The sequence below is a fragment of the Salmo salar genome, chromosome 21 (assembly GCF_965601325.2).
Source record: "Salmo salar chromosome 21, fSalSal1, whole genome shotgun sequence".
Taxonomy (NCBI): domain Eukaryota; kingdom Metazoa; phylum Chordata; class Actinopteri; order Salmoniformes; family Salmonidae; genus Salmo; species Salmo salar.
This window is the reverse complement of record NC_138311.1, coordinates 54,638,964-54,654,324: the sequence shown is the minus strand read 5'-3', so window position 1 is coordinate 54,654,324 and position 15,361 is coordinate 54,638,964. Positions and strand designations below refer to the sequence as shown.

The window sequence follows — 15,361 nt, the reverse complement described above, 5'->3', positions numbered from 1 at the left end:
TATGAAATGCTTGTAATTATACTTCAGTATTCCAGAGTAACATCTGACAAAAATATCTAAAGACACTGAAGCAGCAAACTTTGTGGAAATTAATATTTGTATCATTCTCAAAACTTTTGGCCACGACTATATACTGATTGAAGTAGATTTAACAAGTGACATCAATAAGGGATCATAGCTTTAACCTGGATTCACCTGGTCAGTCTATGTCATGGAAAGAGCAGGTGTTCTTAATGTTTTGTATATAGTGCACTACTTTTGACCAGAGCCCCCAAGACTCCTGTCAAAAGTAGGGAATAGGGTTTCATGACTCAGCACCGTTTCTATAAGGATGATATATTCTATATATTTTAGTTTTCTGTAGTTTTTTATATATGTTCGTTTTCTATATATTATAGTTTTCTATATATTATAGTTTTCTGTAGTTTTCTATATATTTTAGTCCTCTATAGTGTTCTATAGTTTTCTATGGTCTTCTATAGTTTTGTATAGTCTTCTATAGTCTTCTGTAGTCTTCTGTAGTCTTCTATAGTGTTCTATAGTCTTCTACAGTCTTCTGTAGTCTTCTACAGTCTTCAATAGTCTTCTATAGATTTCTATGCTATTCAATAGTCTTCTACAGTCTTCTATAGTCTTCTACAGTCTTCTGTAGTCTTCTGTAGTCTTCTATAGTCTTCTGTAGTCTTCTATAGATTTCTATGCTATTCAATAGTCTTCTATAGTCTTCTACAGTCTTCAGTAGTCTTCTATAGTTTTCTATGCTATTCAATAGTCTTCTATAGTCTTCTGTAGTCTTCTACAGTCTTCTGTAGTCTTCTACAGTCTTCTGTAGTCTTCTGTAGATTTCTATAGTCTAATATAGTCTTCTATAGTTTTCTATCATCTTCTATAGTCTTCTACAGTCTTCTATAGTCTTCTGTAGTCTTCTATAGTCTTCTATAGTTTTCTATGCTATTCCATAGTCTTCTTTGTCTTCTATAGTCTTCTACAGTCTTCTGTAGTCTTCTGTAGATTTCTATAGTCTACTATAGTCTTCTATAGTTTTCTATCATTTTCTATAGTCTTCTACAGTCTTCTATAGTCTTCTGTAGTCTTCTATAGTCTTCTAGTCTTCTATAGTCTTCTATAGTTTTCTATCATTTTCTATAGTCTTCTACAGTCTTCTATAATCTTCTATAGTCTTCTATAGTTTTCTATGCTATTCTATAGTCTTCTACAGTCTTCTGTAGTCTTCTATAGTCTTCTATAGTTTTTATAGTCTTCTGTAGTCTTCTACAGTCTTCTATAGTCTTCTGTAGTCTTCTATAGTCTTCTATAGTTTTTTAACAGTTTTCTATAGTCTTCTATATATTTTAGTTTTCTATAGTTTCTATAGTCTTCTATAGTTTTTTAATAGTTTTCTATAGTTTTACATAGTTTTCTACAGTCTTCTATAGTTTTTTAACAGTTTTCTATAGTCTTCTATATATTTTAGTTTTCTATAGTTTTCTATAGTCCTCTATAGTTTTCTGTAGTTTTCTATAGTCTTCTATATATTTTAGTTTTCTATAGTCCTCTATAGTTTTCTGTAGTTTTCTATAGTCTTCTATATATTTTAGTTTTCTATAGTTTTCTATAGTCTTCTATAGTCCTCTATAGTTTTCTGTAGTTTTCTATAGTTTCCTATATTCTTCTATATATTTTAGTTTTCTATAGTTTTCTATAGTATTCTATAGTCCTCTATAGTCTTCTATAGTCTTCTGTAGTCTTCTATAGTCTTCTACAGTCTTCTATAGTCTTCTATAGTTTTCTATCATTTTCTATAGTCTTCTGTAGTCTTCTATAGTTTTCTATCGTCTTCTACAGTCTTCTATAATCTTATAAAGTCTTCTATAGTTTTCTATGCTATTCTATAGTCTTCTACAGTCTTCTGTAGTCTTCTATAGTCTTCTATAGTTTTTATAGTCTTCTGTAGTCTTCTGTAGTTTTCTATAGTCTTATATAGTTTCCTATAGTCTTCTATATAGTTTAGGTTTCTATAGTCTTCTACAGTCTTCTATAGTCTTCTGTAGTCTTCTATAGTCTTCTATAGTTTTCTATGCTATTCCATAGTCTTCTTTGTCTTCTATAGTCTTCTACAGTCTTCTGTAGTCTTCTGTAGATTTCTATAGTCTACTATAGTCTTCTATAGTTTTCTATAATTTTCTATAGTCTTCTACAGTCTTCTATAGTCTTCTGTAGTCTTCTATAGTCTTCTACAGTCTTCTATAGTCTTCTATAGTTTTCTATCATTTTCTATAGTCTTCTGTAGTCTTCTATAGTTTTCTATCGTCTTCTACAGTCTTCTATAATCTTCTATAGTCTTCTATAGTTTTCTATGCTATTCTATAGTCTTCTACAGTCTTCTGTAGTCTTCTATAGTCTTCTATAGTTTTTATAGTCTTCTGTAGTCTTCTGTAGTCTTCTACAGTCTTCTATAGTCTTCTGTAGTCTTCTATAGTCTTCTATAGTTTTTTAACAGTTTTCTATAGTCTTCTATATATTTTAGTTTTCTATAGTTTTCTATAGTCTTCTATAGTTTTTTAATAGTTTTCTATAGTTTTACATAGTTTTCTACAGTCTTCTATAGTTTTTTAACAGTTTTCTATAGTCTTCTATATATTTTAGTTTTCTATAGTTTTCTATAGTCCTCTATAGTTTTCTGTAGTTTTCTATAGTCTTCTATATATTTTAGTTTTCTATAGTCCTCTATAGTTTTCTGTAGTTTTCTATAGTCTTCTATATATTTTAGTTTTCTATAGTTTTCTATAGTCTTCTATAGTCCTCTATAGTCCTCTATAGTTTTCTGTAGTTTTCTATAGTTTCCTATATTCTTCTATATATTTTAGTTTTCTATAGTTTTCTATAGTATTCTATAGTCCTCTATAGTGCTCTATAGTTTTCTGTAGTTTTCTATAGTTTCCTATAGTCTTTTCTATATATTTTAGTTTTCTATAGTTTTCTACAGTCTTCTATAGTCCTCAATAGTTCTCTATAGTTTTCTGTAGTTTTCTATAGTTTCCTATAGTCTTCTATATATTTTAGTTTTCTATAGTTTTCTATAGTATTCTATAGTCCTCTATAGTCTTCTGTAGTCTTCTATAGTCTTCTACAGTCTTCTATAGTCTTCTAAAGTTTTCTATCATTTTCTATAGTCTTCTGTAGTCTTCTATAGTTTTCTATCGTCTTCTACAGTCTTCTATAATCTTATAAAGTCTTCTATAGTTTTCTATGCTATTCTATAGTCTTCTACAGTCTTCTGTAGTCTTCTATAGTCTTCTATAGTTTTTATAGTCTTCTGTAGTCTTCTGTAGTTTTCTATAGTCTTATATAGTTTCCTATAGTCTTCTATATAGTTTAGGTTTCTATAGTCTTCTACAGTCTTCTATAGTCTTCTGTAGTCTTCTATAGTCTTCTATAGTTTTCTATGCTATTCCATAGTCTTCTTTAGTCTTCTATAGTCTTCTACAGTCTTCTGTAGTCTTCTGTAGATTTCTATAGTCTACTATAGTCTTCTATAGTTTTCTATCATTTTCTATAGTCTTCTACAGTCTTCTATAGTCTTCTGTAGTCTTCTATAGTCTTCTATAGTCTTCTATAGTTTTCTATCATTTTCTATAGTCTTCTGTAGTCTTCTACAGTCTTCTATAATCTTCTATAGTCTTCTATAGTTTTCTATGCTATTCTATAGTCTTCTACAGTCTTCTGTAGTCTTCCATAGTCTTCTATAGTTTTTATAGTTTTCTGTAGTCTTCTGTAGTCTTCTACAGTCTTCTATAGTCTTCTGTAGTCTTCTATAGTCTTCTATAGTTTTTGAACAGTTTTCTATAGTCTTCTATATATTTTAGTTTTCTATAGTTTTCTATAGTCTTCTATAGTTTTTTAATAGTTTTCTATAGTTTTACATAGTTTTCTACAGTCTTCTATAGTCTTCTATAGTTTTTTAACAGTTTTCTATAGTCTTCTATATATTTTAGTTTTCTATAGTTTTCTATAGTCCTCTATAGTTTTCTGTAGTTTTCTATAGTTTCCTATAGTCTTCTATATATTTTAGTTTTCTATAGTTTTCTATAGTCTTCTATAGTCCTCTATAGTCCTCTATAGTTTTCTGTAGTTTTCTATAGTTTCCTATAGTCTTCTATATATTTTAGTTTTCTATAGTTTTCTATAGTCTTCTATAGTCCTCTATAGTCCTCTATAGTTTTCTGTAGTTTTCTATAGTTTCCTATAGTCTTCTATATATTTTAGTTTTCTATAGTTTTCTATAGTATTCTATAGTCCTCTATAGTCCTCTATAGTTTTCTGTAGTTTTCTATAGTTTCCTATAGTCTTCTATATATTTTAGTTTTCTATAGTTTTCTATAGTCTTCTATAGTCCTCTATAGTTCTCTATAGTTTTCTGTAGTTTTCTATAGTTTCCTATAGTCTTCTATATATTTTTGTTTTCTATAGTTTTCTATAGTCCTCTATAGTTTTCTGTAGTTTTCTATAGTCTTATATAGTTTCCTATAGTCTTCTATATAGTTTAGGTTTCTATAGTTTTCTATAGTATTCTATAGTTTAAAAAAATTGTTTTCTATGGTCTTCTATAGTCTTCTATAGTTTTTTTAATAGTTTTCTATAGTTTTCTGTAGTCTATAGTATTCTTTGTTTAAAAAAAAAAGTTGTTTTCTTTAGTCTTTATTTTCTGTAGTCTTTACCTCACTTGTCCTCTGCTTGCTGTCCTCTCCAAAAAGGAATAGTGTTGTTGTCGAACTTTGCCTCTTGAAATAAGAGGATGCAGACAATTACATACACGTAGCCCTATCCTGCAGTCCAATGACCTAGTGGCCTCAGGGGTGGAATGTTAATCATATTTTTCATAATCTCATAATTAGAATAAAAATAAATAAAACATTCGCAGAAAACGGTTATGTTATATTTCAGTCTTCTGTGATGTATATACAGTGTAATATTGGAATGCAAACTCTAAATGTAATACATTTTAACTCTATATCTGACATTGTACAGGTGTCTTATTTTTGTTAAGCTCATAACCATGTGTATGAGGTAGTAGATTTGTTTAACACTACCAAGAAACACTCTGTGTGACCCTGATTTAGCCCACTGAAGTAGAAGATTAAAGGCAGCTAATATAAGTTTTGTCAAAAGTATTGAAGATGTTGCTGTGTGTGAAAGGTATTGAATGAGATAATAAACTGTATCTAATCTAATGTGAAGGTATAGGAAGCAGGCTCTGCGATGGCACCCAGACAAGAACCCAGACAACAAGGAGGAGGCAGAGAGGAAGTTTAAGGAGCTGGCTGAGGCCTATGAAGTTCTGTCAGACCGTAAGAGATACCTTAACCTGTTAAATCTGTTATAAACTTAATTATTGCCCTTGCTCTACTCTCCTGTGGACTTTAAACCTCTTAAGGATCCGCCCCTTTTTTTCAATGTTTTGCCTACAATGACATACCCAACTCTAACTGCCTGTAGCTCAGGACCTGAAGCAAGGACATGCATATTCGTGGTACCATTTGAAAGAAAACACTTTGAAGTTTGTGGAAATGTGAAAGGAATGTAGGAGAATATAACACATTAGATCTGGTAAAAGATAATACAAAGAAAAAACATCCGTTCTTTTGTATCATCTTTGAAATGCAAGACAAAGGCCATAATGTATTATTCCAGCCCAGGTGCAATTTAGATTTTGGCCACTAGATGGCAGCAGTGTATGTGCAAAGTTTTAGACTGATCCAATGGACCATTGCATTTATGTTCAACATTTTGTATCAAGACTTCCCAAATGTGCCTAATTTGTTTATTAATAAATGTCATGTTCAAAATTGTGCACTCTCCTCAAACAATAGCCTGGTATTCTTTCACTGTAATAGCCACTGTAAATTGGACAGTGCAGTTAGATTAACAAGAATTTAAGCTTTCTGCTAATATCAGATATGTCTATGTCCTGGGAAATTGTATTTTTTACTTACAATCTCATGTTAATCGCATTAGCCTACGTTAGCTCAACTGCCCCGTGGAAGGGACACCGATCCCGAAGAAGTTTTTAATAACGGTCAGATAACGTGGCCTTATCTTTACAGGAAGCAAGTCAAAGGCGTATGATACCTATGGCAAAGACAGAATGCCCAACAACACAGATGAAGGAATCTCTCTGTTCTATTTCTTGTGTTTTTGTGTTCTATTCTGTTTTTGATCAGCCATGTTGGTAGTGTCCATATTTATCAGTAGTGTATCAATTTATCAACATTTATTTATTTATCCCTCCCTCCAGGCTCCTGTAGACAACCTGCTCCGGAAAATTTCCCAGTGTTCACATTCCGCAGTCCAGAGGAAGTGTTTCGGGAATTCTTCGGAGGCCAGGATCCTTTCGCCAATTTCTTCGGTGGGGCTGACCAATATACTACGGTCCTTAAACAGTATCCTATGTCTTCATGTGCTTTATAGTCAAGGCTAAATCTGATCGGGAAACCAGTCCGTCTGGGAATCTCAGCAGTTCATACAAGCTACATGAACATTTCTTCCTGTCTCACTACCTCCTTGTTTTGACTACTCTACCAGATGAGAATTTCGTTGAAAAAGAGTTCAACAGTGGCTTCCATGGACATCCTGGCACCTCGAGGCTCGGCCCCAGTCCCTTGTCCTCCTTCCCCTCCCCCTCCGCTGGAGGTCAGTAATAAACAATGTTTGTGTCCCAAAAATGGCACCTTGTAAGCTATGTAGTGTACTACTTTCAACCAGGGCACATAATAGTACACTATATAAACAGGATGTCATTCGAGTCACAACCAATAACAACATGGTAATAACACATTTATATCAACTCCATTTACTGATTAGTTCATTAGTTCCGTTCTGACCGATCTTCGTCTTCCTCCTCTTCCTCCTCTTCCTCCTCCTCCTTCCCCCGTCTTCCTCCTCTTCCTCCTCCTCCCCCCGTCTTTCACAGTGCATGACTTAACCTCTTTCTCGTCCTCCATGGGTGGAATGGATGGGATGGACCGCATTGGAGGAAGGATGGAGTATTTCAAGTCTGTCTCCACTTCTACGCGCGTCATCAACGGCAAACGCACCACCACCAAGAAGTCAGTTCTCTGTTCTGGGGGTGTGGTGGTGGTAGAGGCGGCGAAGGCGCAGGGTGAGGTTGTGGGTGTGGTTGGGGTGGGGAGGGTGGTCCCAGGCCCAGGCCAGCTTAGAACACCAGAGGAGAGGTCAGGGGACATGTCACCACACAGCAGCCCATCTCCGCTGAACCACAGGGAGCTACCAGAGGGGGTCCCAGAGCCTCCTACACACCTCCTCAACCACCTCCAGGAGCAGAGAGGCACTGGGGATCCTGCTGCTAAAACCACCAGCAGCAGCACTGTAAAAATGAAAAATAAGTGTTGCTGTGTGGTGTGTTGAGTTTATGGTGTGTGTGTGTGTGTGTTGATTGTATGGTTTGTGTGTATGTGTGAGTGAGTGAGTGTGATGCTCAGGGCAGAGGACAGACAGGAGACCACTGGTCTCAGTTCTACTCTGGTGTTATGCTGACAATGACCATCATAAAGTATACTGTATATTATAAACTGGTTCGTTTGACCCCTAAATGCTGATTGGCTGACAGCCGTGGTATATCAGACCGTATACCACAGGTATGAAAAAAATGTTTATTTTGACTAATTACATTGGTAACCAGTTTATAATAGTAATAAGGCACCTCGGGGGTTTGTGAAAAATGGCCAATATACCACGGCTAAGGACTGTATCCAGGAACTCCGCGTTGCATAGTGCGTAAGAACAGTCCTTAGCCGTGGTATATTGGCCATATACCATACCTCCTCGGGCCTTATTAAAAACAATTTCAAATGTCATTTTTTTGAATATTCGAAACGTACAATATACTTGCAGTGAAGCCGCTCAATAACTACATCATACCAGTCATCCAACAGACTTCCATTCAGAGAGACACACAGAAGCATCCAGGGTCAATGCCCTGCCCAATCCCCCCACAGTTCCCCAATAGCTGTCCCTCAACCATTCGAGACCCCTCCCACAGTCCCCCCCAGGAAGAATAAAAAAACTAAAATACAATTCATTCCATTCCCCACCCCCAAGAAACCCCCATAATGCACCAACAACCAAGAGAATGAACTAAAGAGACAAAAGGAAAAGACAGAAGAAAACAGCAAACAACAATACAAAAAAGAGAAATACAACAAAAATCATAATAGCAACGCCAACTGTATATGTTTGTGTGCATGTCTGGCACTATTACATGTATGTGTGTGTTCTTGTGTGTGTTTATTTGAATGAGAGTGTGTGTATATGCATGTGTACAAACACCTGCACGGCATCAGCCTCAGGCAAACCGGAATTAGTTATAAAAACACTGCCACTTAGTGTCATTCAAATGTACTTTTTATTGTGTTTTATTTTGACATTTTTTGGTACTTTTATCTTTGACCATCATTCTATCTCTCACACAGCAACTCCACTCCCACTTGTCTCCAATTCCACATACCAACCCTCAGCTTCCCTCAGCCCATCCCATCTATCTCTGCTGGCCACCCACTTCGTGTTTCTACGCAACACATATCTTTCAACTATGCTATGATGTTTAACGTACAATTTCAATCTATCTAATCGAATAGAATACACAGATTGCGAGTTGAAGATAAATACTTTTACTAAGACTATTAGTAATTGACTGACCCGGTCTCTCCAGATCTCCTAACAGTACTATTTCTAGGGTCAATTTTAGATCAATGCTATGCATTTTCAGCCATTCCTGAACCTGAGACCGGAAACAGGCTACCTGAGGGCAATACCAAAATGGTCTATTGATTCTGTATCCTCACAACAAAAACTGCAGAGCTTCGATGATTTTATGCCCCAAATATTCAACATTTGGTTGGTGGCAAGACTTCTATATAATAATTTTAGCTGAAAAGCACAAAGTCTTGAATCTTGCTTTGTTTTATATATCAACTCATACGCCCTGTACCATGGAATTGGTACATCAAAAATCTCTTCCAAACTATTTTGCAATCTGTATGGCACAGTTGTCAACATCCTGGTCCTCAAATGAACTGGTATACTTTCCTATTTATGCTATTTTTATTCCTCCGCCAGTTTTGATCCTTTATATTGGGCAGACAGACCAGTTCCCTACCTCCTCCCGCTGCCACACGCCTCCTTCATTTTTGAAGCAATGCTGTAATCAATTGGATGTACTCTTGGATTGAGCAGACCTTCCTGTACAATTCTGATAACTCCATGATGGACACAACTCTGCCATTCCAATTTACAATATAATTTAAGAACAAAATACCCTTTTCAAACATCTTTCCCATAAATACAGGTATTTTATCAACCAGCACATTTCAGTTCAGCCATAATATTTCTGTAATATTTGTTCTATCTTTTCAGGGGGATGAAATTGAAATTGTAGCCAGCTCTGCAATGCTTGTTTGAAAAAGAAAGATACTTTGAAAAAAGTATTATTTTAAATTAATCTAAAATGAGACATGGCAATCTGCACAAAGGCAAAAAGGCAATTTTGAAACAATGGATGAGCTTTTCTTAGTAATCTACTGGAGAACCATTTAGGGTTCATATAAAACTTTTGAATGAGTGAAGTTTTAGAGAGGTTTAGTGCTTTTATATTTAATAATCTCAACCCACCCAATTCATATTCATTATATAGATAGGCATGTTTTATTTTGTCTGGTTTAGCGTCCCAGATAAAGCTAAATATTTTTTGCTCATATGATTTGAAAAACGAATCATCAGGAGTAGGCAGCTCCATAAGTAAGTGAGTAAACTGAGATATGACTAAGTAGTTAATCAGGGCTATTTTTTCATTAATGGACCCGTATTTACCTCTCCATGGTTGCAGGATCTTGTCTATTGTTACAAGTTTTCTATTGAAATTCATTGTGGAGAGCTTATTTATATATTTTGTGATATGAATACCGAGTATGTCTACTTCACCATCAGCCCATTTCTATAGGTAAACTACAGGGTAATGTAAAAGTTGCATTTTTTAATGTTCCAATACGTAATATTGTACACGTTTCATAATTAGGTTTTAGTCCAGAGAGTACAGCAAAGTTATCAAGATCTTTAATGAGACATTGCAGGGATCTAGCTTGCGGACTTAATATAAAACTTGAGTCATCGGCATACATGGACACCTTTTTTTTTAAGCCTTGGATTTCTAATCCTCTAATGTTGTTATTGGATCTGATTTTAATAGCTAGCATTTTGATGGACATAACGAATAGATATGGTGACAGCGGACACCCTTGTTTAACTCCTCTTGACAATTCAAAACTCTCTGAGAAGTAGCCATTATTTACTATTTTACACCTGGGGTTGCTATACATTATTGTTACCCATTTTATAAGAGAATTACCTAAATTGAAAAAATCCAGGCACTTATAAATAAAATCCAGTCTTACTTTATCAAATGCCTTTTCAAAATCTGCTATAAATACCATTCCTGGCTTCTTATGTTTCATGATGTTCTATTATTTCTTATAGTTGTCGTATATTATCTCCAATGTATCGTCCATGTAAAAAACCTGTCTGATCAGGATGAACAATACCTGGTAAAACCCTTTTAATTCTGAGTGCTATACATTTTGCTAGTATTTTTGCATCACAACATTGAAGTGTAAGGGGCCCCCACTTTTTTAGATAGACTGAGTCTTTATATTTGCCATCTGGGTCTTGTTTTAATAATAGAGAAATCAGACCTTCCTGCTGAGTACCTGACAGACTACCATTTCTATAGGCGTAGTTAAAACAATCTAACAATGGAGCTTTTAGTATATCAAAAAATACTTGATATACCTCTACCGGTATGCCATCAAGCCCTGGGGTTATTCCAGACTGAAAGGATTTAATAGCCTCAAAAAGTTCTTCCTCTGTAATTTGGCTGTCGCACTGATCGTTCTGTACATTTGTTAATTTTCCATTTTTATATTATTTGGAAATAATTCCTTACCATAATCTTCATTCAGTGGGAAAGGATGAGATGGAAAAGAGAACATCTGCCTAAAATAATAACTTCCTCTTTTAAAATATAATTCGGAGAATCATAGATGACTCCGTCTTCAGTAATGAGTTTCTGAAAATTATTTTTGTTAGCGTTCCTGTATTGGAGATTCAGGAAGAAGTTTTAGCATTTTTCTCTATATTCCATCCAGTTTGCTTTACTTTGGTAATAGATTACTTCACCACCCCATTCCTTTTTCCACGCAACTTCATCTAAGGATGTAGAGTGAGTTTCCTGTAAACAGTATATGTTATATTCCTTTTCTTTTAGCCATGTAAAGACTGATCTTTTTTTATAATCTACTAAACCGTTACAATTATAACTGGCTATACTTATTTCACCCCTTACCGTAACTAGATACTATTCTCAGGCTAAATTGACCACAATTAGTGCTTGTAAAGTTACTGCCGTCAGAGGTATTATGAAGGTCAAAACTAGAGCTTTCAAATGTCTGTTATTTAGAATTCAAGAAATAGGTTTGAGCAATATTTGTTTTATTCCCTTGCCTGTTTGCCTGTGAGCCAATGCCACAGATGTTAGAAAATTGAGACAAGATATTATGTTTGTAACAAATCTGAGTAGGTTGATGTGTATGAGAGTGTGTACGATGTCTGTATAAGAGTAAGACTATAAATTGTGATGTGCAAATAAATAATAACTGCCAATTGGCATGGTTGAGTGTCTGTGTGTAACATGTTGTGTATAGCCTTAATACTCATGATGATTATTGTAATCCATATTGTATCATAATTACCTTTAACATAATTGAGAAACACATCCCAGAATTTCCATAGCAATTGACGTTTCACATGACCATGAAAGAGACCTTGCATTACTCTAGAGACGGCTTCACTACAGTACAAATGTATTCCATACAATATGTTATTATTCCCCAATGCCCCTATTCTGATATCTTCCCCTTGCTTGTTGTAAACATATATAAACTTGTAGACAAATACAATAAAAAGATAGACAAACAATAAACACATTAAATTATAAAACAGTTCTTGACAATAGAGAGAGAGGGAGAGAAGAGAAGAGAGAGAAGAGAGTGAGATCAGGTGTGTGTGTGTATGTATAAGTCCGTATGTGTAAACGAGCATGTAACTGAGTACGTGTGTGTTCATATCCACTTTATAATGTTCAGATATTTTTACAGTTCCCATACCTTCTTTTTTTTCCCGTAACCTGAAGTCCCAGTAGAATTTAGTACAGCCACTGTGTTATGGAGCTGTCTTGGAATAGCTGTCCATCTATAAAGAGTTTGTCAACAATGAGAAAGGCATGCCTACCATCTTTGCTTTGTTGTCTTTGTACCGGATACAGTCTCTTACGACGTTCGTTTATCTCCCTTGGAAATTGGTCATTGAGACCGAATTTGGTCCCTTTAAAGCTCCCTTCCTCTGCTTTTGATCAGCTCCTATTGTTGGTATTGTTCAAATTTTGCAATGATTGGTCGGGGACCCTTGGTCTTGTCGCTCCGAGCTCCAAGTCTGTGTAAACAAGCCACCTTGTTTACAGTCTCTATAGGAAGTTTCAAGTCGGATTGCATGAATTCTCTGATCGTGCACTCTGGATTATTGGATGCGTCCACAGGAATTCCAGAAAAAACATGATTTTCACGCTACGACTTCGTATGTCTAGTGGCGACTCCTTCATCACCCTGTTTTCCCTGAGTAGACAATCCATGTCGGAATCGTGGATTTTAACCTTGGCTGTGAGTGTCTTGTTTTCTCTTTTGGAGCATGAGAATTTCACTCTAGCTGAACTCCCCCTCAGCCCTGCTACCTCCTCACACAACTTTTCCAGTGTTGCATGGATTCCAGCCAGAGCACTAGCCTCAATGGTAAGTAAATCGTCCGTGTCTGTAGATGAATCTGTTTTTCTTTTTTTTTGTCGGGTTAAAGTTATTTTGTGAGGTGGTCGGATCTTTCCATGAAGGAGTATATTGTTCCTCCATAGCGTAAAGCTGTTGGTACTCGTCGATTTCCCTCAGGATCTCCTTAGTATCCAGATTGGCTCTTTACTGTAACCAATTGTTTTACGAAAAGATAACAATGAGTCTTTCCCCCGACGACGACAGGTGTCTGTAGTACAGCCAGCTAGCACTCGCGGAATCCATGCAAAAAAAAGGAACACAAACTTGCAGTCCCAGCCGTAAAGGCTAACCGCGTCGTGGAATCCTTATCAACAAAACGTTAGTTCGGATTAAAATCGATTTAATGAAAATGTTTTAATGTAAACAACAAATCGAGTGTAGACAGTACAATGTCCTGTTGCGCTCTCTGATGACGTATGATGACTCGGGCCTTATTGCTTAATTGTATAATGTTTCTGTCTCTTTTCATGTTTGTCCAGTGTCTTGACTGCTAGATTTCTATAAAGTTGTCTGACGGCATGTACAGTATCTTTATGCTGTCTGGTTGTTTTCTCAGACGGCCTGTTCTGTTTTTTCTTCACAATGTAGCCAACAAGCTAATACATCTACAATTGTCCACGGTTTACAGTATGTCTGTATTTCAATGCTGGGGATTACAATCAACATTATTTCTTCATGTGCCAAGTCCACTGTCTCTTTTTCTAAGAGGATGAGTTGGAGCATAGAAATAGAATGCTGTGGAGTTTTCAAAAGGCCCTGGTTAGAGGTGGGGCTTTTCCCCTTTCTAGTCATTCTATTTCTAGGAGTTGAATAGTATTCACTAGGAACTAAAATGTGCCTCACGCTACATCTTCACTGATTGTTGCATCTGTTAGGCTAGCTTTGGAATGCTGTCTATCAGAGGTGCTTCTACCTTTCATATACATTCTCTGTCTGTGTGCCTGACTGACTGTGTGTTTTCCTGTCTGCTCAGTGCTGTGTGTGTCTTGGAGGGGTTTCAAACACCCATATGGAATGTGCCCCTGTCGCAGAACTGATTTTCAAGTCCAAGGGAATTTGTCAGAACCTTGACACAAGTTTTTACAGCTTGACAGCTTCACTCCATTTATATTGCTGCAAAATATGAATAGATATCAAATGTTTCAAATGTTACATTAATATAATTATATTATGGCTTTTAAACAGACATCTATACAAGTATAAAGTATAACTATCATGGCTCTTATTTGTGACTCTATAAATAGGTTTAAATGAGGTCCAAAACAGCACTTTCTAGAATAAGAACAATATAGATGTAGGATCTTAATTTGAGCCAATTTGCTGCAGCAGCAACAGGAAATACAAATTATTATGTGGATTATAATTATTTAACATTTTTGTAGGGGTTGATACATTTTTCATAAGTGAAAATTACAAACTTCAGAATCCTTTTTAAACCTCAAATACCCTACATGTTTTAAATGTCCTCCTGAAACAGTGTGATCAAATTGAGATCCTTCATCTGTTGGTGAAATCCAATATATTTGGATGTAATCAATGTATCTAAAGCAAAAAAGAAACATTTATTTGACTATAATTTAATATTATTAACACAGAAACACCAAAGTTAATGTACAGTACCAGTCAAAGGTTTGGCCATACCTACTCATTCAATACTTTTTCTTGATTTTAACTATTTTCTACATTGTAGAATATAGTGAAGACATCAAAACTATGAAATAACACATATGGAATCATGTAGTAACCAAAAAAGTGTTAAACGAAATCAAAATAGATTTTATATTTGAGATTCTTCAAAGTAGCCACCCTTTGCCTTGATGACAGCTTTGCACACTCTTGGTATTCTCTCAACCAACAACTTTTGACTGGTACTGTATGTTTAGTGCCTTTGTTTGTGTGAATGATGCATGGAGTGTGTTTCTGCCATTTTAAATGTGCCAAGTGATTATTAGAAAGCTCTCAATCCACCACAATGACCTTTCATTTCAAATGTTGTCATAAGGGAATGTTTTGAAGGAAAAGCAGCGTTCTCAGTGACAGGACAGGAGGAAATTGCAGAATGTCTTCTTATAAACTGTAAAAGAAACAAGGAAAGAAGGAAACAAGGAAGGAAGGAAACAAGGAAGGAAGGAAGGTCTTCACTCATCAATTTAATGTGAACCTTATAAGTGAAGACCTTCTTTCTTGCTTCAATTTAAATGTTTTAAAAGGAAAACAGCTTGCTCAGTAATGGGGAAGAGAGGTCATGTCAGAGTCTATTTATGTAATAGTAAATTCAACAACCTTGTGTATATATGTGTGTGTGCGCATGTGTGTGTGTGTGTGTGTGTGTGTGTGTGTGTGTGTGTGTGTGTGTGTGTGTGTGTGTGTGTGTGTGTGTGTGTGTGTGTGTGTGTGTGTGTGTGTGTGTGTGTGTG

General features: G+C 35.4%; 1 protein-coding gene across 3 annotated transcripts in view; it reads left to right on the top strand.

Moving 5' to 3' along the window:
* LOC106582522 (dnaJ homolog subfamily B member 6) overlaps window positions 1-11,734 on the top strand; it is a 39,878-nt gene extending 28,144 nt beyond the window's left edge. For all 3 annotated transcript variants that reach the window (XM_082967242.1, XM_014165697.3, XM_014165699.3), the window contains 4 exons: window positions 5,239-5,348; window positions 6,296-6,406; window positions 6,583-6,690; window positions 6,971-11,734. In XM_082967242.1, coding sequence (XP_082823368.1) covers window positions 5,239-5,348; window positions 6,296-6,406; window positions 6,583-6,690; window positions 6,971-7,425 — 784 coding nt within the window. In that variant the 3' untranslated portion in view covers window positions 7,426-11,734. The remainder of the gene's footprint in view (window positions 1-5,238; window positions 5,349-6,295; window positions 6,407-6,582; window positions 6,691-6,970) is intronic.
* Window positions 11,735-15,361: the final 3,627 nt, after the last annotated feature.